The sequence below is a fragment of the Meles meles genome, chromosome 16 (genome assembly GCF_922984935.1).
Source record: "Meles meles chromosome 16, mMelMel3.1 paternal haplotype, whole genome shotgun sequence".
Lineage (NCBI taxonomy): Eukaryota > Metazoa > Chordata > Mammalia > Carnivora > Mustelidae > Meles > Meles meles.
This window is the reverse complement of record NC_060081.1, coordinates 20,787,502-20,814,336: the sequence shown is the minus strand read 5'-3', so window position 1 is coordinate 20,814,336 and position 26,835 is coordinate 20,787,502. Positions and strand designations below refer to the sequence as shown.

The following is a 26,835-nucleotide window of genomic DNA, read 5'->3' as shown; positions in this document are numbered from 1 at the left end:
AAAAAAATGATTTGGGCCTACTTTGGATAGTTGTTATTAAAAAGACATCCATGGTTAAATCCTCCAAATGGACTGGTATGTTTCCATCTTTTCTAATTAATTAAGAGATTACATTTGAACATAAATTAGTGTTAGCTTTGATATGTGAAAAGTCCTTTGACTCCTCTGAGAGGTCTGTAGATTTTGACATTTTGCAGGTGTCTTGTACTAGACAGATAAACATTCACTCACCATCAAATAGACAAGAATGGCATTTGAGATACTTTTCAGCATTAAGTTCATTCTCTCTCTCTCTCTCTCTCTTTTTTTAAAGATTTTTAAAATTTATTTAACAGACAGAGATCAGAGGCAAGTAGAGAGAGAGGGGGAAGCTGGCTCCCCGCCAAGCAGAGAGCCCGATGCTGGGCTCGATCGCAGGACCCCGGGATCATGACCTGAGCTGAAGGCAGAGGCTTAACCCACTGAGCCACCCAGGCACCCCTCTTTCTTTTTTTTGAAGTAGGCTCCATGCTCAGTGCGGAGACAAATGCAGGGTTTGAACTCATGACCCTGAGATCAAGACCTGAGCTGGAATCAAGAGTCAGACACTTAACCGACTGAGCCAAGTGCCCTGCATTAAGTTCATTATTAAAAGAAAAAGTTCAAATTTTTGTGAGACTGTTTGCTCATACTCTTGAAAGAGCTTATTTTATTTCTTGGTGCACGTTAGGCATCCTAAAGCTCAGACGATGACTACAGACCGTAGACCCTAGAGCAGAGAACCAAAAATAAACCTATAGATAACCTGAATTATAATTATATACTAAAAGGTCATGTATTTCAGAGATCGCCAGACTTTGAATTTTACCTAAAATATTTGCATAATTAATGGTGATTACTATTTCTATTTTGTGTAGGCAGTGAAGAGGGGCAGAAAACGGTTAAAGTAATTGGTTAAAAAAAAATCACCATAAAAGTCTGCCCTTCTAGAGACAAAGAGAGTTCTGGAGAGGCAAAATAAAATAAAGACTCTGTCTTAATATGTAATATTGTGTTTGCAACCAACGTCTTCTGGTTTCAAGCTTACTAGCTTGAAAATATTGACTGTAACCCGAGTGTTTTTAGACCATGCCACTCTGTGGGTGTGAATGATACCCCATTACTCTTCTCATCGACATACGGCCAGCACATAGCCAGCGGGATGGTTGAGAGCATGAGTTACCTTATGAAGCTCCTCCCATAATTACATCCACAGGACCCTGTCTTCATTCTGACTAGGTCTCTGCTGGCCAACAACAGGGCTGGTGGCTGCAGCTTTGAAGGAGTCCTGCCCTCAAGGTAGCTGCAAAACCCTGGGTCTGCCACAAAATGTACAGACCCTTCCTCTTTCACTGAGCCAGGGCTAGGCTGGGTTCAGAGCAGAAGGAAACAAACCCCCTCCCTCCCAAAGGGCCCAAGCACTTACTTAAGTCCTTAAGTAATGTATTTCCTGCCACTTAGGAACCCATTTGCCTATAGTTTCTATTTCAAAGACTTTCTCTCTGTCTCTTCCCTTCTTTTTCTCAAAGACCCTTGCTTTCTGTAAGTAGATGCTTGGGGAGTTGCTAACCCCGTCCGCACATTCTTATTTTGGCCCCCTCTGGGAGCACTCTACAAGGACTGCAAGGTTCTGTCAGGCACCTTAAGGGTTGCAGAGTGAGTGTACAAAATCTCTGCCTACAGGGCCCCGGGGTCCAGTGAGTTAGCAGTGAAGATGATGGGTATACAAAATATTATAACCCGGGGCTGAAAGGGATGTCACAGCAGCTCTGCAAGGGCACTTTAAGCTTTTGCATCCTTTCTTTGTCCTTGGGATGCATGTCCTGCCATTTTCTGTTTTCTGCTTGGCAAACTTCATTCTTTCTTCAAGGCCCAGAAAAAAACACTCAAGGGTTACCTGCTTTTTGAAACCTTCCTGAATCTCAGAAGGACGCAAGTGCTTTATGTTTTTACTGCACTGTATCACACTGCCACTACAGAAATCATCTTTTCAATTATGACTCTTCAACAAAAAAAGACAAACCCAGCTTTATTAAGGTACAAATTACATGATATAAATCGCACATATTTAAAGCATACAACTGGATAAATATCATAAAAAGAATGCTACTATGATTACTGTCTTGATCCAAGGGGGGGCTCTGTCTTGTTAAGGAGCATTTACTGTTTGAAGAAACAAACAGCAGTAATATCTATTCATTAAAGAAAATTCAGAAAAGCAGTAAAGTATTAAAAAAAAATAAGTTACCTGTCATCCCATAACAGGACACTGCTAAGGTTAATTGACTGCTTCTGGTTTGCCAGTGTCATTCATCAATTGTGTGTCATTCTGACACGTGCACAAAGGGGATAGCCACTTCTGCTTACTTGCAAGAATATGTACAGATGGGAATTCATTCTTCTCCTGAATTCCCAACACCTGTTGTTTGGTACATGGGGATCCTAAACCTTCTTTAAATGTCATGTTTCGCTGGGAAGTAAAGTTTGTACACATCATTTGGCTAAAGATAGAAATAACCAAGTGCCCTGGTGTCTGAGAAAGCCTTCAATGAAGCACTATAATAAAGACTGTATTTTGTCATGTGTAACCTGCCATCGAAACTGTCTAAGGCTACCTTCCCTCCATACTTCCCTCCATACCTTTCATACTGCTATGAAAGAACACTACTGCCAATTAATTTTAAGATGCCATCAACTATGAAACAAATCCTGATTTTAGGGAACTTAAGATGTAAAAAAACCACATCTACTTTAGATCAGTAAAATATGGCAGTTCTTAAGTCATGTAGCTTAAGGACGATCCTCATACTGTGAAGGTTTATTACTTAAAAATGGCCCTTTGGAAGCCTCTAAGGACTTCTCCACTCGTTCTCTCCTTGCTTGTCTCTCAATCCAGCGTTAGAATTATAAAAGGCAAGAAATGGAAATATATTTCTCTTATTTTCGGACCCATGCCTGAAGCTAGTTACTACAGAAAAAGGAGCCTCCTGACTTGTGGGGTGTCCCTTCACCCCCATCCATCACTTTCTCGTCATTCTTTTCAATAAAGCTCAAAAGAATTGAAATAAGGTAATTTATAATTAATTTAAATGTTTCTTTCAAGGTAAGGCTAAAACATGGGGTTTTAGCCCAAATACTTTGTGCTACAACTTAAAGCATGTTAGGAACACCAAGAGGGAGACAGAAAAGGAACTTTCCATTTTTAAAGCACTTTCCTTCACACTTGCTGCCTTTCTTCTCCTTCTAGTGTACAAAGAGGCAACAGGGTTATCCTTTCTAAAATGATGCTAGAATTCTTGTATAATGCTTGAAACACTGATCAGTAAGAATAGTTCCAGACCAGGTTGTTCCCACCAGAGCCAGCATCCATTGCCACACAAAGCATGAAAAGAGAAAACATTTTTGTTGAGAAAAAAGAAAGTAACTTTGTCCTAAAGTAAAACTCGTTATGTAAAAAGAGAAAATTTAAGGGGCGCTTGGCTGGCTCAGTCAGTGGAGCATGGGACACGTGATCTCAGGGTTGTAAATCTGAGCCCCAGGTTGGGTGTAGAAATTACTTAAAAATAAAATCTTTCTAAAATAAATAAATAAATAAAATTAAAAGGGAAAACTGAGGACAAAAATCTAAATTTAAAAAGAAAGGTATATTAAAAAAAGAAAGTTATAGAAATTATAGATGTGTGGAAAAGAAATCCTTGAAAAGGACTTTTAATGTGTGATCCACCAGACTCTGACACAAGGCAGTGACAACGGGTTCTAGAAAGACTGTGACTCAACGCAGATGAAGTCTGTTCTGCTTCTGCAAAACATGGCCCCATGTTGCCAGACTATTGTTGTCCTCATGTCCTTATAACATGGCAACAGCCTGCTCCTGAGTTACTCTACACAGATTATTTTAAAGTTCATAGTTACTGCTTCAGTTTATCTGGTCTTCATTCCTTTTAATAACATTCCACCAAATTTCCTACAGCAGAACGTCCTTTTTCCAACATCATGGAGTTCTATCCGTCAGTGTTTTTCATTCCACACCACAGAACCCACTCTAGCTAATCTGAGCTGGAGATAAAGGTCTTGGATGCCACACATCCATTCCCAATATGCCTTCTGAGGATGGAAAAGGTTCTACAACTTTGAGTCCTTTATTTGCATTTCAAAACTTATGAGACTTCTACAAAAATGAAGAGAAGGCAAATCAAATTCAATTTTTTTTTTCTGGGTTGAAATACCTGATAATGGCACACAGGGGAGGGTATATGCGATGGTGAGTGCTGTGAAGTGCGTAAGCCTTACGATTCACAGACCTGTACCCCTGGGGCTAATAATTCATTGTATGTTAAGAACAAAACAAAACAAAAAACCAAAAAAATCCCTGCTGCCTGTGGGTCTGCTTTCCAGTCAGTCTGAATCTAGGTGCTGAAATCCTTCCCTTTGGGACACTGACATGTCTTGGCGCATCCTGAACTATTAGGAGCTGTTAAAAATATAGTACATTGCTTGGACAAGCACACAGGTTTGTGAGGTGACCGTGATCTGGGGAAAGGCTGAATAAAAAGCTTCATTTCAGATCCAAGGCCACTCCTTCAAGACTGGGAGAGGTGGTTATTATATCTACTACATAGAAACCAACATAGAGAATCAAGAAAATGAAAAGGTAGAGGAATATGTTCCAAATGAAAACAAAACTTCAGGAAAAAAAAAACCCTTAATGAAACAGAGGTAAGTAATTTACCTGATAAAGAGTTCAAAACAATGGTAGTAAAATCTTTACTGAATGGGTGAGAAGAATGGATGAACGCAGTGAGAATTTCCACAAAAAGATGGAAAATATAAGAGAGTCCCAAACAGAAGTCATAGAGGTGAAGAATGCAATGACTGAGCTGAGAAATACACCACAGGTTTCAGCAACAGAATAAGTGAAGCAGAAGAAAGGATCATTCTACTCAAAGACAAGCCAGTGGAACTCACCAGTCAGAGCAGGGAGAAGAAAAAAAAGAATGAAATAAGTGAAGACAGGGGCACCTGGGTGGCTCAGTGGGTTAAGCCTCTGCCTTCAGCTCAGGTCATGGTCTCAGGGTCCTGGGATCGAGCCCCGCATGGGGCTCTCTGCTCAGCAGGGAACCTGCTTCCTCCTCTCTCTCTGCCTGCCTCTCTGCCTACTTGTGATCTCTGTCTATCAAATAAATAAATAGAATCTTTAAAAAAAAAATAGCTGAATCCCTTGAAAATTTAAAAAAAAAAATAAGTGAAGACAGCTTAAAGGCCATACTGGACAATAGACTAACATTTTCATTGTAAGGTTCCCAAGAGAAAAAGAGAATGAAAGGAATAGAAATCATATTAGAAGAAATAATGGCCGAAAATTTCCCCACCTTGGGGAAGGAAATAGGAATCCAGATCCAAGAATCCCAGAGAATTCCAAAAAAGATGAATCCAAAGAGACACACATCAAGATACATTATGATTTAAAATGTCAGAAGTTAAAGAAAAAAGAGAATATGAGAAGCAGCAAGAGAGGGGCTCTTGGGTGGCTCGGTTGGTTAAATGACTGCCTTTGGCTCAGGTCATGACCCTAGAGTCCTGGGATTGAGTCCTGCATTGAGCAGGGAGTCTACTTCTCCCTCTAACCCTCACCCCCTCTCCTGCTCTCTCAAGTAAATAAATAAAATATTTTTTAAAAAAGCAGCCAGAGAAAAATAATTTGTTAAGTACAAGGGATCCCCCATAAGAGTTTCAGCACAAACTTTACAGTTTAGAAGGGAGTGGCAGGATATATGCAAAGTGCTGAAGGAAAAATCTAACCAAGAATACTCTACCCAGCAAAATTATCCAGACAGCAAAAGCTAAAGGAGCTCATTACGTAATGATGAAGGGACTTCATGAAGCTGAAAAGAAGTGGCCTAATTAGTAACAAGAAAACAAGTGAAAGTAAAACTCAACTGGAAAAATCAATCTTTAGTAAAGGTAGTAGATTAATTATTATAAGGGTAGAATGATGGTTAAAAGACACAAGTGGTAAAAAAATAACTATGATTATAATAACTAGGGGATGCAAAAGATGAAAGATGTAAAATGTGACCCCAAAACCCAAAACCAAAACATGACAGGAGGAGGGTAAAAATGTTCAGCTTAAAATGGGATTAAAGTCATTATCAATTTAAAATAGATTGTTACAGATATAACTTGTACATGTAAGCCTCATGGTAACCACAAAACAAAAACCTATAGTAAATACAGAAAAGATAAAGGGAAAAGAATATAAGCATTCCATTAAAGAAAGTCTTCGGGAGCCTGGGTGGCTCAGTTGGTTAAGTGACTGCCTTTGGCTTGGGTCATGATCCCAGAGTCCTGGGATAGAGTCCCACATCAGGCTCCCTGCTCCATGGGGAGTCTGCTCCCTCTGACCTTCTCCCCTCTCATACTCTCCCTCACTGTCTCTCTCTCTCTCAAATAAATAAATAAAATCTTTAAAAAAAAAGAACCATCATTCTACCATTATAATAATTAATTCACTACCTTTACTAAAGATTAAAAAAAAAAAAGAAACCACAAAGGAAGAGAACAAAAGAAGTAGAAAAGAACAGAAAGAAACTTCAAAAACAGCTAGAAAACAACTAACAAAATGACAATAAGCATATACCTATCAATAAATTACTTCAAATGTAAATGGACTGAATTCTCCAATCAAAAGACACAGAGAGGCTGAATTGATTAAAAAACAAGACTTGAAAAAATGTTGAGGCTACTGTTTAGAGAAGAGACTATGTGCTAGAGGGTAGGACGAATGGCTGGAGCACTCTTAAGAGTCCACACTAAATGGATGATGGCTTGGAATAGATGGCAGGTAGAGCACGTCTGGAAACAGGAAGACCAGTTGGGGAGCTGTTGCAGCAATTAATGCAGGAGGTGATAGTGTAGACCAAGTAGGTAGCTGTGATGGTGGGGGAAGCATTTAGATTTGGGATATATTTTGAAAGTAGAGTAGACTTGATTTAATGATGGGCTGGATGTGTGATATGGGTGAAAGAGGAGTTAAGGATGATGTACTGAGTTGAACAGCATCCTCCAAAAGCCCATGTCCACTCAGAATCTGTGAATTTGACCTTATGTGGAAATAAGGTTCTTGCAGATAAAATCAAGCTAAGATAAGGTCACACCAGATTAGGATGGACCCTAAATTTAATGACTGCTGTCCTTACAGACACAGAGACACACAGAGGTAGGAAAGCCTTATGTATTTAGGGGCAGAAATGAAAGTCATCAGAAGCTAGGAAGAGGCAAGGAAAGATTCTTCCCTAGAGCCGTCAGAGGAAACATGGCCCTGCTGACACCCTGATGTCAGACTTCCAGCCTCCAGAACTTTATTTTAAGCTGCCCACTTTGTGTATTTTGTTACAGGTCTGTTAGAAAACAAATACAGATGATTCCAAGGGTTTTGGGCTGAGCCAGCTGCAAAAATGGAGAAATCACTTACTAAGAAACACTGGGATAAAAGGCTTGTGGAGGGGATTAAAAGCTCAGTGTTTGATGTATCAAGCTTAAGATGTTTGTTATCCAAGTGGAGATGTTGAGTAAGTAAGCAGATATCAAGTATGGAGTTTGGACGATGGAGAAGAGGCCAGAGACATAAAATCAGATGTCATAAGCTTGGCACAGAGAGTATTTAAAGCAATAATTAGATGAATTAGATGAAATCACCGAAGGAGTGAACAGAGAGGAGATATGGAAGGATTAAAAGTAAGTGTAGAAAAAGGACTATCAGAGACTCTAGGTCATGTCTGGACTAAAAACCTGCTTGAAAATACACTCTAGCAAAAATAATAAGCACATCTTAAAAAGAAGAAGAGTTGAGACACAAGAAAAATGACCAATTTAGAAACTAACAAATAACTGTTAAGGTGCAATGCTAAAAAATGGTTATAATAATGACAGTTTGAAATATTGTAGTCTCAAACTGAGAGATGATGGTGAGGGAGATCAAAGTAAAAGTGCTTTATAGTTGGGGTAGAATATAGATATGAGTTAATTATAGTATTGATAAAAATGAGTTTAACTAGGTTAATGTATTAAAATTCTGAAGGCAATTACTAGAAAAACAGAGTATTATGTAGATGTTTGAAAATCCCAAAGGGGGAAAAAAAAGGAAAAAACAAAGATTAATTAATCCAAGAGGAAGTATAAAATTTGAAAAAGCCAATAGGCATAGAAGAAAATGAAAATACAATTAAAGATCTACTCTTAAAAGAAAACTATGGATAGTATGTTTTATGGTTGAGTTACTCTACGTCTTTAAAGAGGGGCATGTCATAAAAAGTATTCCAGAACACAGAAAAAGGTAGAAAGCTAAAGAAATCATTATGGAAGGCTGTTATATTCCTGGTGTCAAAACTGAACTAGCATACACAAAAAGATACCTAGACCAAGGTGACTTATGAACACAGGAGTAAAATTCCTAAATTAAATATTGGCATATTGAATATAAAAGTATATCAAATGAACAATCCACTATACTCAAGGAAACTAATCATAGGTGATGGAATGCTTCTATATCTTGAGTGTGATGGTCTCAGGAGCATATGTGTTTTTCAAAACTTGCAGGATACTGTTTGCAAATTATATCTTAAGCTTTACAAATGAAAAAATAAATCAATCCATGAAAATGTTCAGAAAGCTAGAAATAGAAGGAATCTATCTGAGATGGACATACAATAAGCAATTCTTATACCTACTGATAACAACTACACTCAATGATTAGAATCGTCCTTGTTAATGTCATGAATATAGCAAAGATGTATAGCTTCCCGTTGACACAATAAGAAGGGTAAAACACAACATATTTGTTATTTGCAGAACTCTTTAACAGATTCTCGGTTCACATAAAGCCCAAGTCCTTTCAATGGTCCTACTGGCCCAGCACAATGTGGTGTCACTTACTGCTCCTTGCCTGGTTCGCTCCGACTCCACTGTTCTTGATGTTCCCCCAGCAGCCAGGCACTTTCACCTCCATCTGCCAGAATTCTTTGGCCACTGGTCTGCTTGACTTCCTCCTTCTCTACCTTCAGCTCAAGTGTCACCTCCACAGCAGGGCCTTTCTTAAGCTCCCTATTTAAAATTCATCCATCTCCATTCACCATCAGCATTCATTATCTTCCTCTCCTGACTTACCATTCTTCACTACATACCGTCATCTAACATGTCATATATTTTACTGCTACGCATTCTGTTCTCCCCGCTTTGGAAAATGTAAGTCCACACACACACACACACACGCAAATCTCCCAGGATCAAAAGGAGTTCAGTAAATAAATATATAACACCTGGTAGCATTCCTTTTCAGTTCTCTTGGGTATACACCTGAGAGTGGAATTGCTGGGTCATATAATAACCAGATGCTTAACCTTTTGAGGAACTGCTGAAGTGTCTTTCAAAGAGGCTGCATCATTTTTGGATCCTACCAGCAACTGATAGCGGGGTTCCAATTTCTTTTTTTTTTTTTTCCATTTTATTTATTTTTTCAGCGTAACAGTATTCATTGTTTTTGCACAACACCCAGTGCTCCATGCAAAACGTGCCCTCCCTATTACCCACCACCTGTTCCCCCAACCTTCCACCCCTGACCCTTCAAAACCCTCAGGTTGTTTTTCAGAGTCCATAGTCTCTTATGGTTCGCCTCCCCTTAGTACTCTTGTCAACACTGGTTATTGTTTGTCTTTGATTTTAGCTATTTAATTAGGTATGAAGAAGTATCTCCGTGTGGTTCTGATTTGAAACTCTAATGATTTACAGTGCTGACAGTGTCTTTCCATATACGTATCAGGCATTTGTAGACCTTCTTGGGAGAAATGTCTATTTAAATCCTTTGCCCATTCTTTTACCTTTTTATTGTTGGGTTATAAGAGGTTCTTTATATATTGTGCCACTACCTATTTCAGTAAATAAAATTTTCTCTGAACATAGCCACATTTATTCATTTAGGTATGTCTTCAAAGCCTAAATTATTTACAATCTTGATCCTTTATGGAAAAAGCTTGTAGACCTCTGATTCAAAAATGAGTTATTGGGAAAGAATTAGATAAATATTTTGGAAAAAAAAAAAGGCTGGACAGTCGTGAAACAAATCCATGTATTTATGAGAAATTCAATTATTGATTTAGGTGGTATTTCAAACCAATGAGGGGAACATGGGCTAATCAGTTGATAGTGTTACAATAATTTACTAACCACTGAAAAGAATAAAGTTAGAATCTTATGTTATACCATCTATAAAAATTGTTTTAAAACCCAAAAATCAAACTATAAAAATGATAATAAAATAGAGAACATTGTTAGAATGTTGGAGTAGGAAAAATCATTTTTCTCTGACATAAAAATTAAACACTTTGCTAGTATAAAATGTACATAAATAAGGTTGCAAGAAAATAGTTGCATCATATATAACAGACAAATGAATAAGATATAAGGAATTTGTACAAATCATTTTTTAAAAGTGATAATGGATATGAACGGGCAATTTGTAAAGGAAAAATAGTCAATGCTCAAACTCAGAAGTAATTGGAGAAATGCAAATTAAAACAATGGGGTATCAATTTTTTTATCCACACTACAGACACAATGATATAAAACCAGATAATGTTAAACACTGGCAAAGGTGCATAAAGAAATACTGCTGACACGCAGTCAAGCACCCAATTCCTCTTCTAGGTATCCACACTAGAGACTTTCAATAAGAGGCATATAAAGAGGCATTTACAGAAATAATGTTCATTATAATAGTGTTTGTGATAACAAACCCTAACCAATCTCAGTGTCCATCAAAAGGAGCTTGATTAAATAAACTACAACAGATTCATACCATAAAATATTTTGCTGCAATTAAGAAGAATGAAGAACATCTCTATATTTTTACGTGGAAAGATCTCTAGATACCTTTTGTTAAGGGAAGTAAAAATCAGCTCAGAATGAAATTTACCACTGTGATCATTATAATGCATTGTTATTTTAATAATTCACTTTAAAAGGTTACAGTGTTAATATTTAGCAATAATATGCATTCACGGTACCCAAAAAGAATCAACTCTAAGAAGAAATGCTTTTAGAACTATACCATCTAAGAGTTTTTAAAAACAGCATAAGATCATTTATGTCTATCATGCACAGGGAAGATGAGTGGAATGGTATTCACCAAACTCCTGAGAGTAAATTCTGAGTAGGGAAATAAAATCTGGATGAGGGTACCAGACACTTTCATATTTTGCTTCTTCTATCTGCCTAATTTCATCTTTATGAATATGTAGTTATATATTAGCTACATGGTTAGAAAACATAAAATAAAACCTTTTAGACTCACGTATAATTTAAATATATTGTGGCTAATTTTTTGAGTGTGTGTTTGTCCTTAGAAAATGAAAATTTGTTTTTTAAAGTCCTAGAAAATACTTTAAGGTTTATAAAAGATACCAAAGAGGAATTATATACTACATGCCCTCAATTCCAAGACACTGATTTTAAGATACATCATTAATTTAATAATAGTTTTTCAGGGAAAAAAAGACAATCACACTGAATGTGTAAGATGATTATATGATGCATTTCAACTTCGCAAATGTTTTTAGATAAAATGACAATTATAGGGCACCTGGGTGGCTCAGTTAGTTAAGCAACTGCCTTCAGACCCTGGAGTCTCAGCATCAAGTCCTGCTTCAGGCTCCCTGCTCAGCAGGAAGTCTGCGTCTCCCTCTGACCCTCCCCCCTCTCATGCTCTCTCTCTCTCTCTCTCTCTCATAAAATAAATAAATAAATAAATAAATAAAATCAATCTTCTAAAAAATGACAATTATTTTGCCGAGAGTAGGGAAGTGGAAGCTTAATTTTCTCCCTTTGATGAATAAATACATGCTTGCAAACTGTTGAAAATCAGCCATATGCCTCTGGTAGGAATATTTACAGGGGAAAAAAAATCACGGGAAAACCCACTATCCACTACAAAATCTCTGTGTGAGTAAAACATACTGCTCCTGAGCGCTACAAGATCTCACCTTATTTGGAAATGGAAATTTGCTTGGTTCCACTTTGCCAGGTGCTGGAATCGCAGAAAGTGGTGGGAGCCAGGTCATCTCCTAAACGTTGGGAAAAAACAAACAGCATTGTAATACAGGAGTATTTAAAGTCAGTAGCTATTGGAGCCTGCCTTAATAACACCGGGAAGGGATTGAAATGAAGAGATGAATAAAGAATGAAAGGGATTTTTTTTGAAAAAAGGATGTGAGATCTGCTTTCATGATCTCTTTTCCTAATTCTACCAACTCTTGGTTCCATGGCTATCCCCATGCTCCCTTTGTATCTTAAAAAGGTCTGCAAGGCTGTCCTATTTTCGCTTCATTTAAGCTCCTGAGTAAAGGGACAACCTAGTAGTAAAAGTTCTATAGGAAACACTGTACAAAAGGGGCTGCTTCACTTAGACTCAATCCCTCAAAAATTCACAGGGTGTTTCTGTAGGAATGTACAAAGTGACTTTAGGGTCATTATGAGAGGAGTCTTTATTTTAGTAGAAACTAGTATTAGGATGAGTTTCCAAAAAGCCCACATCAACACTTTGGTCTTTCAGGGAGAAGTGAAAAAAACAAATCACACGTACGAAAAAGAGAGAAAAGGAGGGAGGGACGGAGAAAAACAAGTGTCATTTTTATAACACAGTATTAAGAATACAACTTTAGCTCAACACACAATCATCTGTCATCTGCTTTCTGACAGAAACTTTCACTAAACCGTGAGAGAGGGGGAGTGCTGTTTATACACTTGCAGTTTTCTTCTTCAGTTCCATCTCCAGGAAGGTACCTGCATTTACTAAATGATTGTACAATTAAATTGAATCAATCAATTTCTGATTACCAGCAAACTTACTTGGAATTTACAGATAAGCTTTGAACCCACCCCCTTTTAAAAAAAATTTCCTTCCACTTTCAAACCTAAGCAAGCATAGAAGCAGTAGTTGATCCATTTTAGGAAAAGTGAGAAACATTTTTTAGGTGAAGACATCTTCTCACCTCCCTGGGGGAAAAGGGAATCTGTCAGGTTTTTCAAATCAAAGAGATTCTTAAGAGTGGTCTTGTGGGGGCGCCTGGGTGGCTCAGTGGTTTAGGCCGCTGCCTTCGGCTCAGGTCATGATCTCAGGGTCCTGGGATCGAGTCCCGCATCGGGCTCTCTGCTCGGCAGGGAGCCTGCTTCCCTCTCACTCTCTCTGCCTGCCTCTCTGCCTACTTGTATCTCTCTCTGTCAAATAAATAAATAAAATCTTAAAAAAAAAAAAAAAAAAAAAAAAAAAAAAAAAAAAAAAAAAAAAGAGTGGTCTTGTGCCTTTAAAAAAAAAAAAAAAAATATATATATATATATATATATATATATATATTTATTTATTTATTTATTTATTTAATTTTATTAACATATAATGTATTATTTGTTTCCGGGGTACAGGTCTGTGAATCATCAGTCTTATACAATTCACACCACTCACCACAGCACATATCCTCCCCAATGTCCATAACACAGCCACCCTATCCAACCCCCTCCCTTTTAGCAGCCCTCAGTTTATTTCCTGAGATTAAGAGTCTCTTACGGTTTGTCTCCCTCCCCAGTGCCATCTTGTTTCATTTTCCCCTCCCTACCCCCCACGACCCCCGACCCTGCCTCTCAAATTCCTCGTATCAGAGAGATCAAATGAAAATTGGCTTTCTCTGATTGACTTATTTCACTTAGCACAATACCCTCTAGTTCCATCCATGTTGTTGCAAATGGTAAGATTTTGGTTTTTTGATGGCTGCATAGTATTCCACTGTATATATACACCACATCTTCTTTATCCATTCATCTGTTCACAGACAGCTAGGCTCTTTCCATAGTTTGGCTATGTGGACACTGCTGCTATAAACATCCAGGTGCACTTTTTTTTTTTTTTTTTTTTAAGGTAACTCTCCTTCTTCAGCTCCTTGGGTAGTGCAGAGCCACACAGAGAGGCAGCAGAAGGGAAGGTCAAATCCACCCTGGAAGGATTTACTATTATCATCTCTTGCCCACCTTGACACCTATGCCATAGGTGGATTAAGCTCGTAGGCATTTGAGATGTTCCCTCTCCATTCTGCTGTTACAGAGGTCTCGCCAATGGAAAGCAAAGGAAGATCCAGTGACCTTCTCCACCCCTCTCTGCTCTTACCTCTGCTCCCCAAAGCCCCAAGTATCTTCCCATTCTATCCTGTATCTATCCCTGTTGTCTCTTTGGAGGAGGCTGTTAAGCAGCACTGCCGAGTTTGTGTCCAGGAACAAAGTGGGTGCTCAGTATATTTCTGAATGAATGCCAAATTGAATAGTATCTCTGCAATATCTCTGCCATCCTAATCACACCTTTAAGACTTTTAACCTGAATTACTTTTAATAGCTCCCTTGTTGGTTCTGTTTCTTTTGTTATTGATCAATCCACTACACTCCAGCCAACTCAAGTTTCCTAGACTGCAGATGCAGACAAAAAGCTTCACTGTTCCAAAATCTTCACATACCATTATATATATATATATATAAAACAATATGATGGTGCCCATGGCCATGGTGTCTCCTGTTGTGCTTTGCAGTTTTCAGAGCACTTCTATACAACTTTTGTTTTTTTTTTAAGATTTTATTTATTTATTTGAGAGAGAGACACATAGTGAGAAAGGGAACACAAACAAGGGGAGTGAGAGAAGGAAGAGCAGACTTCCCGCTGAGCAGGGAGCCTGATGCGGGTCTCAACTCCAGGACCCTGTGATCATGACCTGAGCCAAAAGCAAATGCTTCACAACTGAGCCAGCCAGGTGGCTAATTTAAAAACTTAACAAATTTTTAAATTTAAACTCAACCTTTAATCACCACTACATCCATAATGCAGGTGAGGGAGTCAAAGCTTAAAGAGATGAACTGATTTGCCCAAGTTCACTGAATTCATAATGTCACCACTGAAATTTGCACATATATCTCATACTTCCAGCCCAGTATTGGTTTTTCACTCCACTACATTTGCTCTCAAAGACCTCACCCTCATATTCAAGAACTTCTACGAGGTCCTGGTTTTCAGCCTTGTGTCTTTTTTGTTAGTCTACATGCACTCTGTGTATAAAGGAAACTACAGTCTTTGTTTTCACTTACACTATACTCTTTGTGTGTGAATGCCCTTTTCTCATATGCTTTTTGGGTTTCTACCCACTCATGAAGGCTCATTTCAAACATCATCTATGTCTTGAGGCCTTTGCTGATTCCCCTTCTACTCCAATATGATACAACAATTTTCTTTTCATGCTCCCCCAATGCACTTATTTTTCTCCCTCATAGTAAAGGTCAGATTCTTATTTGTGTTCAGTTTTATGAGAATACACCTCGGTCTGCACAAAACCATTTCTTCCTCTTCTGATATCCTTCCTCCAAAGCAGAACAGAAATCATACTTTAGAATCTCAGCAATCTCTTTCAATAACATTCAGATTAAACATAATCCTGTAAAGAAGGACTCAAAATTTCTTCGGAGAGGGACACTGCCTACTTATCATTGTGTAGACTGAAGCACAGTATATACTATATACTATATACATTATATACTAAGCACTCAAAATTAACTCGTTGAATTAACTGAAAGCCCATATTTCAATGCAAAATTGCTACCTTTATTTTAATTCTATCTAAGTATTTCCATGTGACTTTTCCATCTAATGAAGTCTGCTAAATATATGAAGGAAGGGTAAAGACAACAGGGTTGCTTAAAACATTTAAATCTTCAGAATTTCCAAAAACATAAGAATTCTTTACACAAACTATTTAAATGTACACTTTAGATTGTTTCTACTTCCTCTTCTGTCACTTACTAGCTCAGTGAGCTTGGGTAAATCACATCTTCAGTAAACTGCAGTGATTTCAAACCACAGACTTAGGAATCAATCAAACCTCAGCTTGTGCTATTTTAGAACCAGAGGAAATAGAGATGTTAACAATCTCCAAGTTTAATCATGAAGATTAAATGAGATAATACATTTAAGGAGCATAGCGTAGGTTCCCTTATGTTTAATCATTCAATAAAAGACAGTACTGATTAAAACCAAACTGAGTTTCAGAATTTTTTTTAAAGATTTTATTTATTTGACTGAGAGATCACAAGTAGGCAGGCAGAGAGAGAGAAGGAAGCAGGCTCCCTGCTGAGCAGAGAGCCCGATGCGGGACTCGATCCCAGGACCCTGAGATCATGACCTGAGCCGAAGGCAGTGGCTTAGCCCACTGAGCCACCCAGGTGTCCCTGAGTTTTGGAATTCTTATCTCTAAAATGAGAATTTCTTTATGAGCTTTAGATATCGGGAAATTGAGATGAGAGAATATTTGGGAAAGTTTTTTTTTTTTTTAAAGATTTTATTTGTTTTTGAGAGAGAGAGAGAGAGAACACAAGCAGAGGGTAGGGGCAGAGGGAGGAGCAGACTTCCCATTGAGCAGGGAGTCTGATGCAGGACTTGATCCCAGGACCCTGGTGTCACGATCAGAGCCAAAGGCAGATACTTAACTGACTGAGCCACCCAGGCACCCTAGGAAAGTGTTTTTATAAAAAAATGAAGCATTATGCAAAGGTAACCCATAATTAACCTAATGATGATTAATACAAACTATGTAATATTAAAACAGAATGTTATTTAAAGCAATTATTATGATCCCTAAGTATATTCTGTACTCTACACTGGAGAAAATATCTGTAAGCTTTCTCATGGGAACAGAGCCTTGACATAATAACAATGAGATAAGATTCGGTTTTTAAAAAAGTGCTTAATTTGTACTTTCTAGTAGTTTAAAATGTAAACAAAGGTGAAGTTTTTCATAACTGCTAAAATTTCACTTAGTCTGTCTCACAGCATTCTCACAGGAAAGATTCCTGTCTGTTGTCAGGTGGTCAATCCCATGCCACTGTGTCCACTGTTCCCCACCCTCACTCATGCTCCTGACTTCTCTCGTCTTAACCAGCCCTTCAGTACTGCACTGTTCCTCCTTCCCCCACTTGGCTGTCCAGTAGCCACTTCCCTGACCACAGGCTGTGAGTTTATCTAAGACAGGATGAAAATAGAATGTAAGGCCAACTACTCCAGAGTTGAGGGAGCTACCTTCTGATCTTCTAAAGTCCCTTGCCACTTCTTTGATCTGTCTGCCTTTGTTCCTCTTTGATTTCTTGTCCCTTAGGAATGAGGTCACACCCTATTCCTCAACACTAAGAGGGCTCCAGTTTTGAGTTTGGGTTCCTTAGCCAAATCGTAGGATTCGGAATCAGACATATCTGTCTTAACACAACCTCTCCAGTCCCATTGCTCTAAGCAGATGTCTAGTTATCCAAGGGACATATTTCAGGGTGTCTTCTTATTTTTTAGATAAGCTTCAAATGCCAAGTCTCTTTATAGTAAATACACTCGCTTTTCTGCTAAATGAAGGAACAGATGGTTAAATGATAACAGTATAGGATACTGCATTTCATTAACTGTCCAACTTTTCTCTATCTTCTATATAACAGTTTTCAGAAGGTCATGGGACACATGGGCCAGTGTCCGTTTTCATGTCTATTATCCAGCAAGCTTGACCCTGAGTCTCAGGAATCCAGAACATCAAGGTGAGCAGAATTTCGTGTACTCATTTTGCTTAACCCTCTCCCTTCTATGGAACTACCCACTTACACTGGCATCACCTGCATTTGCCTGTCCGAGGATAAATGGTCAGAGGTTTGGGGATCTAGTCATTACACAGTGTGACTCTGTTATTTGAGGTGAGAAGAAATGAAAGTTGAATTTTAGTCTGAAATCTTGAGAGTTCAATATGTATATATTGTAGTATAAAGATCTGCACAGTATATTTAGTTTGCAAATAGAGTAAATTAGAAAAATTCTGAACAATATTTAAATTTTCCTATTAAAATCAGCGAATAGAGAAGTAATTTCCCTGGTCCCTCTCCCTGTCTACTGTCGCCCAACTACAATCTATCTTGATCACTGTCAACGAAGCGTTTTATTTAAAATAGTTACTACACCGCACTTGCTCAAAAGCTCCCAAGGACTCTGGTCCAAGCATTCAAGATGCTCTGTCATATGGCGCCATCAAGAAACACTGCAGTGTTACTGCTTGCTACTCTTCTATATGGTGCTCCCCTCCTCCCTGCCAGATGGGCGTACTTCTTGTCCTGCCCTATGTTTTCCTGTCCCGACATTTTCTGTTTTTCCTTTCATGTTACTCCAACTTCACTTACTCTTCCTTCTTTTTTAAAAAAGATTTATTTATTTATTTGAGAGAGAGTGAGCGAGAGAGAGAGAGTGGAGGGACGAGGGGCAGAGGAAGAGGGAGAGAGAGAATCTTAAGCAGACTCCCTGCTAAGCAGGGAGCCCAAAGCGGGGCTCAGTCTCACGATCCTGAGATCATGACCTGAGCTGAAATCGAGGGTTGGATGCTTAATGACTCAGCCACCCAGGCGCCCCTTACCTCTTCCTTCTTTCTCATGCCTTGTCTCCTTACAAAAGTCACTGACCACTGTGATCCTTAGCAAGCACTCTGCATTACACAGGACCCGTGTCCCTTATTTCACATTTCCACGTTACCTGGTGCTGTGAGTTTATCTTTCATGTGTTACCACTATCAGACTAAACACTTTTTAAGCCCCTATTAGTTTAGAACCTCTTTGAGCGAAGGGATTGTGCCTTTGAAACTCTCTTGTAGCTCTTTGGAGGCCTAGCACAATGGATAAAATAATAGGAATTCGTTTACCTTCTCTGGGATTCTCTTTTCTCTCCCTTTAAAATGATGGCACCAATAAGCTATACTTGTCCTACCAGATACATATGATGGTCGCCAGAATCAGGAGAGACTGAAATTCTTCTTTCTCTTTCAGCAATGTTTCAGCAGCTGCTGCCAACTCTGAGGTCTGCTAAAAAGGGGTGTCTATCCCCACAGGCCTGGCAAATGACCACAGCTAACTCCAGAATTCTTTGTGCTCAGAAACTCACTCTTTTCAAAATAAAACATGGGATTAATTCTGTCACTTGCGAATAAAAATATTAAATGCCAGAGTCAATTTTTATATGTGGCAGTGGCTGCTGTTACTTTGTTTTCAGTTTCCGTATGCGAATAATCCCTCAGCTTTTCAGTTCTTTCACACATGTTATTCATGTTATGACACCCTTCTCAGATAAGTGCTGCCAACAACAGAACAGTGTAATTTTTATTACACTGCATATCCTTCAAATGCGGGTAGCTAACGAGAGCACTGTGTCTGGTGAAGGGAAACGCTGCTGCAGGCCCATACCTGGGAGTCAGAGCACCAGCCCTCGAGTAAGAAAAATCGGAAGAAGCACCCCCATTCTTTCCTCACGGGGGTGGGGAGTGCATTCTAACTGTCAGTCCATCTCTGGGCTTTATTTTTTTTAAAGCTTTTATTTTATTTATTTATTTATTTGAGAGAGAGAGAGCAAGCAAGAGAGAGAGCATGAACATGGGGAGGGATAGAGGAAGAGAGAGACATATACCCCTGCCAAAGGGAGCCCAACACGGGGCTCGATCCCAGGACCCTGAGATCATGACCTGAGCCGAAGGCAGATGCTTTACTGAGTAAGCCACCCAGGCACCTGCATCCCTGGACTTCAACAGACTCCACGGTCAGACTTGAAGGCTGGGCAGATTGGGGCTCCAAACAAGAAAGCTGAAGTTACCCCCTAAATTAACAAAAATTCAACAATATCCTCATTGTGTTACTTTAGAAGAAGGACCTAGAGTCTGCAAAATAATAGTAAATATAGTATATTCATGTCCATTAAGAATAACAACAATCATTATTTTTTTTCCCATTTTATTTATTTTTTCAGCGTAACAGTATTCATTCTTTTTGCACAACAATCATTATTTTGATGGATATATTACTCATGGAAAGCTTTTAGAAAAACAGTGGTTGCCGGAAAAGAAAACACCTTCCGTTTTTTTATAGTATGGCTTAGGCTATAAAATTACAAGTAAGCAAACAACAAATAAAAATATATAACTGCAGCATTATTAAAAATCATAGTGAAAACTTGTTTCTTTATATTGAAAACTCAGGAATATGTCCAATTTGAACTAAAATTGACCTGAGAGGGGGATTCCCAGGAGCCATATCTATATTTTCTGGTCTCCTCCATGTCCGCTGGATGGGAGAATCTCAGATTCAAACACTAACTAATCTCAGCCAATGCTTTTTAAAAATTTTTATTTTTTTTTATTAACATATAATGTACTATTTGTTTCAGGGGCACAGATCTGTGGTTCATCAGTCTTATAGCATTCACAGCGCTCACCAGCCAGTACTTTCTAACTTAAGCCTATCCCTTGGCTCTCAACGAGGTTAATCACCAATGGATAAAACAGAGGGTGCACCACATAGTAAAGACTAATGGAATCAAATTGAGAAAGTTTTCAAATCAGCTTTCACAGTCCGAGCAAGACAAAGAGAACACGTGTATTAGATAACAATATGACCCCATGGGATTATGGTGGGGATGGAATTGTTTCTAGAATTGAACATTGTGCTAAAATAATAAAAGTAGTAAAATCTGGGGCACCTGGGTGGCTCAGTCGGTTAAGCATCTGCCTTTGGCACAGGTCATGATCTCAGAGTCCTAGGATCCAGCCCTGTGTCTGGCTCCCTGCTCAGCAGGGAGTCTGCTTCTCCCTCTCCTCTGCTGCTCCCCCTTGCATATGCATGAGGGTGCGTGCTTGCTTTCTCTCTTAGATAAATAAAAAATATCTAAAAAAAAAAGTAGTAAAATCTACTTTGGGTTCTCAGAATTTAAAGAAGAGGGTTTTAATGTTGAGTATACAGCTGCAGGAACTTAATGACTCTTGTTAAACCCAGGTGACAACTTCACTCCCGAGTTCCTGCTGCAACACACAGACACCTGCCAGTTTCCTGTGCTCTTAAGAGCCTTGTGCTCCTGTTGATAAGCACTGATTAGTCTAACTTTAAAAGATGCTTTTAAAAAATAAAGTGTTTGGAGGCAGTAAGAGGATTTCCCAAATTCTGAATGTGAGGCTGGTATTTTCCTGTATCGTTTCTAAGAATAAGTCATATTAAATCTTGGTTTAGAAGAACTGAGGCAAATTCCTGACCCGCTCATGAGAAAGGTCGTTTTATTAATGATATCATTGTCACCTTTTCGTGATAGCACAAACACCAGAAATAAGCCCTGTTAGTAGACGTATAGATTGTAATTAATCTCAGAACTAGCTGTGTTTTGCAACAATGAAACAGCTCTTTCATATGTGTCTAAGGGTAGAGAAGGTATTATTTGGGACAGAGAGAAAGACTATGGAAGCCAGAAGGGTAAAAGGGTGATAATTACATTCTTGTCCATGTTTTCCTTTTACCATGTTGCCCAACCCACTTCCACAGACAGATAATCAGAAATGTGCATTTGACAAAACCTCTCAATTCCAGAGAAGAGGAACGGCAGAACGAAACAGGTTTGGAGTCAGCATCTGGGAAACCACGTGTCATCTTGGCCCTGCTGTGAACTGGCATAATGACCCTGGGCAGGTTTGCTTTGCTGATTACTGATGTCCTTGTCTGTGAATTGGTGTTAATCACAGTATCTTGCAGGATTACTGAAAGGGTTAGTGACAAAGTACCCAGCACAGTGTCTGGCATGAAGTAGGGGCCCTCGCAAGGTGATCACTGCTGTTATCACTACTTTGACAATTAGTGTTGGCAGCTTTTGGCTTGGACTTTGGGAAGAGAAGGGATGACTATAGGAGAAGACATTTATGAGTTTGTTTTTTAATCTATTTCACTCTGTTAATTATTTAATATTTAACTGGTTAATTATTCATAGTCAAATAGAAGGCATAATGAAAGTGTGCTTATTAAACAATAATTTGCTTCCCTCACTCCCTTTGCCACTAGGGCACCATGTGCACAGAGGGGAGGGGGTGCTGTCGCATCATCTGGTATTTTTCTCAAATGGGACAATTACTAGTAAGCAGAATGCATTCTCTTTCTGAAAGCCGGTTTGGGGTTCTTAAGAGTTAGAAGCTTTGTCTTTATTCCTACAGACTACCCCTGCCTGGCCAACAGTTAGGGCAGTTCAGCTGGTACACTGGCTTGAGAGCTCTTCTAAGAAAACCTGATGAAACCAATGGGGAAAGGTGAATACAGGGGTGGAAAGTGATCGGGTCACGGGGGCAGGAGTCAATCTGGAGGCAGGGCACAGAGCAAGGCAGGCAGCCTGGACCAGAAGAGACCTTGAAAGCCACTGGGGCTGAGATAAAAAGTCCCTGGTACAGTAGGCTGTCCGGTTCCCCAGAGGGAAGGCAAGTCTCAGCAGCTGTGGTGCCCTTAGCACAACCTTGCTAAAGGGGCACGTCTTTCTCCCTTTCAAGCCCTTTCCCAGCTAAGTTCCCCTCCACCACGCAGGTTTCTATGAACTTCACTCAAGTATTTCTTCTCAGTTTGAAAGGTGATTTATAGAAATCACTGAGTGACACCACCCTAGTCTAGCAGGGATGTCTCTTCGTCTTAGCAATGAATGTAAAAGGCAGGATGATTGTACAGAAGACGGGAAATGTCTACTGACATACTCCAGATACAGACAGCCAAATCCAGAGGAAGAGGGAAAGCTGGGGAGCCTGGAAGAACCCATCTTTTTTGTCTTCTTTTTAAACCATGAGCTCAAAATATCCTCAAATTGGAGAAGCAAAAGATCAAAATATTTCCCCCCAGAAGTTCATAGGTCTGCGAGAAAAGAGAAGTTAGGGTCAAAATGAAAACAGGAGGATAACCACTTTTATTAGAAGAAAAGCAACAAGAAAGACTGGGTTCGTAAAGCCTGGTAAAGAGCTTGCCCCTTGGGAAAAGATATTCCTTGAGAACACAGAAATGAAGATAAAAGAGGCAGGCACCAAATTAATGACGTTTAAGGAAGATAAGACCCTGAACTCAGATGCTGTGTCTTCGAATGGGGAAAGAAAAGAACTTAAGGCAATGAGGAAGGAAAGATGATTTCACAGATGTCTCCATGGGGAGAAAGTGAGAAAGAAGGTTCAGAATATGCAAAAGCAAATGAACAATCTATAAATTTGAGACAGATGTTTCTATTCCTTGATCCTTGCTGATAATACCAGGCATAGTTTCCTGTCTTGAGAAGGGGTCTGCAATCATGCTGAATAGTTTATGACTTAGTTAGACCAATCAATTCAGCTTCTACTAGTGCATCCAGATGTCCATACAACTGAACTTATTTCTGAGCATCCACTGTGTGGTACAAGGCAACGCAAATGTCCTGGGGATAAAACATGGACTACAACAGACATGGAACAGTGAGTACCAGTGGGGCAGACAAACAATGCATGGTGAACAATCTAAATAAATACAATGCATCCATATTCCTCATGGTTGCCATGTTTTTGTTTCTGGTTTTATTTCTCATGGAGCCACCCCAGCCACCAATGCCCATCCTGGACTTAACGGATGCTGCTCGAGGAATCATATTCCTCATGGTTACTCCATTGGTCTCATGTGTCTAAGTGGTTTGGCAACAACAACAACAAAAAAAGAAATAAAATGATAGTTGTCTTTCTCCGATTGACTTATTTCACTAAGCATGATACGCTCTAGTTCCATCCACGTCGTCGCAAATGGCAAGATTTCATTTCTTTTGATGGCTGCATAGTATTCCATTGTGTATATATACCACATCTTCTTGATCCATTCATCTGTTGATGGACATCTAGGTTCTTTCCATAGTCTGGCTATTGTAGACATTGCTGCTATAAACATTCGGGTACACGTGCCCCTTCGGATCACTATGTTTGTATCTTTAGGGTAAATACCCAGTAGTGCAATTGCTGGGTCATAGGGTAGTTCTATTTTCAACATTTTGAGGAACCTCCATGCTGTTTTCCAGAGTGGTTGCACCAGCTTGCATTCCCACCAACAGTGGAGGAGGGTTCCCCTTTCTCCACATCCTCGCCAGCATCTGTCATTTCCTGACTTGTTAATTTTAGCCATTCTGACTGGTGTGAGGTGATATCTCATTGTGGTTTTGATTTGTATTTCCCTGATGCCGAGTGACGTGGAGCACTTTTTCATGTGTCTGTTGGCCATCTGGATGTCTTCTTTGCAGAAATGTCTGTTCATGTCCTCTGCCCATTTCTTGATTGGATTGTTTGTTCTTTGGGTGTTGAGTTTGCTAAGTTCCTTATAGATTTTGGATACTAGCCCTTTATCTGATATGTCGTTTGCAAATATCTTCTCCCATTCTGTCAGCTGTCTTTTGGTTTTGTTAACTGTTTCCTTTGCTGTGCAAAAGCTTTTGATCTTGATGAAATCCCAATAGTTCATTTTCGCCCTTGCTTCCCTTGCCTTTGCCGTTGTTCCTAGGAAGATGTTGCTGCGGCTGAGGTCGAAGAGGTTGCTGCCTGCATTCTCCTCAAGGATTTTGATGGATTCCTTTCTCACATTGAGGTCCTTCATCCATTTGGAGTCTATTTTCGTGTGTGGTGTAAGGAAGTGGTCCAATTTCATTTTTCTGCATGTGGCTGTCCAATTTTCCCAGCACCATTTATTGAAGAGGCTGTCTTTTTTCCATTGGACATTCTTTCCTGCTTTGTCAAAGATGAGTTGACCATAGAGTTGAGGGTCGATTTCTGGGCTCTCTATTCTGTTCCACTGGTCTATGTGTCTGTTTTTGTGCCAGTACCATGCTGTCTTGATGATGACAGCTTTGTAATAGAGCTTGAAGTCCGGAATTGTGATGCCACCAACTTTGACTTTGTTCTTCAATATTCCTTTGGCTATTCGAGGTCTTTTCTGGTTCCATATAAATTTTAGGATTATTTGTTCCATTTCTTTGAAAAAAATGGATGGTATTTTGATAGGGATTGCATTAAATGTGTAGATTGCTTTAGGTAGCATAGACATTTTCACAATATTTATTCTTCCAATCCAGGAGCATGGAACATTTTTCCATTTTTTTGTGTCTTCCTCAATTTCTTTCATGAGTACTTTATAATTTTCTGTGTATAGATTCTTCGTCTCTTTGGTTAGGTTTATTCCTAGGTATCTTATAGTTTTGGGTACAATTGTAAATGGGATTGACTCCTTAATTTCTCTTTCTTCAGTCTTGTTGTTGGTGTACAGAAATGCAACTGATTTCTGTGCATTGATTTTATATCCTGACACTTTACTGAATTTTCCAGGAGAGGAAATGAATAAAGACTTTCGGACATACATTCATAAGGAGAGTGAAGACCACAGGGAATTATGGTGTAACTAATTCTAGAAATCTTTGATAACATGAGAACTTCCTCTTCCTCTTTGGAGGAAATGACTGAAAAGTTGTGGTCATACAAACTATATTATCCTTCTCTAATACTCTAAATTTAAATATTTAATAAATACAAAAGAATATCAAAATAAACCAATGAGACAATAAAATTCCAAAGCTATATACTTGCATATGTCGGATCTTGGTATATGACAGAATTGTCTTTGCGTATCAGTAGGGAAATTAGACTCCCTTTAATAGATGGTAAAAATAAACTGGTTTACTATAAGAGAGATAAATAAAAAAAAAAAAAAAAAAAAAAAAAAAAAAGAAATAAAAGAAAAAGAAAAAGAAAAAGACCTAAGCTGTGTCAGACGTCCAAGGGCCTATCTTGTGGAAAAGCCATTACAGGTGGCTTATGGAGATAAGCAACCACAATTAGAGTCCACTGGTTAAAGCTACCAGGAAGAGTTTGATTTTTACAAACTTTCTAACAATTTCTGACAATATTCCACAGGTGCTTTGTGCTAAGCATTGCTTTAGTGCTGGAGACACAGCTGCAAATGTGGTCCCTGTTTCACAGATGCTATATTCTGGCAAAAGTGAGATAGACAGTAATCATGTATGCAACTTTATACAACATTATATAACATAATAACACAATGCAGTTTAAGTCAGCATAAGAACCATTAAAACTACTCAGTGGTAAACTGGCTGTTTCTTAAAACGGTGAGCTGCTAGGACACCTGGGTGTCTCAGTGGGTTAAAGCCTCTGCCTTCGGCTCAGGTCATGATCTCAGGGTCCTGGGATGGAGCCCCACATCGCATCGGGCTCTCTGCTCAGCAGGGAGCCTGCTTCCCTTCCTTTCTCTCTGCCTGCCTCTCTGCCTACTAGTGATCTCTGTCTGTTAAATAAATAAAAATCTTTTTAAAAAAAATGGTGAGCTGCTTATCATGGAAGTATTTAAAATCATAACGAGAAGTCTCTGGAATACCTACTTCTTTCTGACTTTTGTGGGGGTGCGTGGGGAGACATGAGGCAACCCTTGACCTCTCTGTCCGTCTCTATTTGTGACTTGGTGAAGTTCTTAGGTACACCTGTATTCTCTGTTGGGCTAAGGACACATGATTTCACTTTAAGTTTTAATTTAATTGAAAAATTATCTTCACTGCATCTTTCTGCTTACATAAATAATATATGCTTCTTGTTCAAAAGTTTAACATTGCAAAAATACAAAAAGCAGGAAAGTGAAAGCCACCCAGGATCCCAGCACCTATGGTTAATGCCCACAGTGAACAGTTTTAAGTGCCAGGTAGTTATCCAATTTATATATATATATATAAAATATATATGTATATTATATATATATGTGTATATGTTTATACACACACACACACACGAACATGGGGATTATACATATATTTTTAATGAGGTCATACTGTTTGGTGACTTTATCTTTTTCATTTCTCATTTCTTCTTTTCCAACGCAACATATAAATGTATCCTC

At 38.9% G+C, this 26,835-nt stretch overlaps 1 protein-coding gene across 9 annotated transcripts in view; it reads right to left on the bottom strand.

The window, feature by feature from the left end:
- The window catches only part of AFF3 (AF4/FMR2 family member 3), a 568,940-nt gene that overhangs the window by 181,628 nt on the left and 360,477 nt on the right, over positions 1–26,835 (bottom strand). For all 9 annotated transcript variants that reach the window (XM_045981491.1, XM_045981489.1, XM_045981492.1 and 6 more), the window contains one exon: positions 12,051–12,131. In XM_045981491.1, the coding sequence (XP_045837447.1) occupies positions 12,051–12,131 (81 nt within the window). The remainder of the gene's footprint in view (positions 1–12,050; positions 12,132–26,835) is intronic.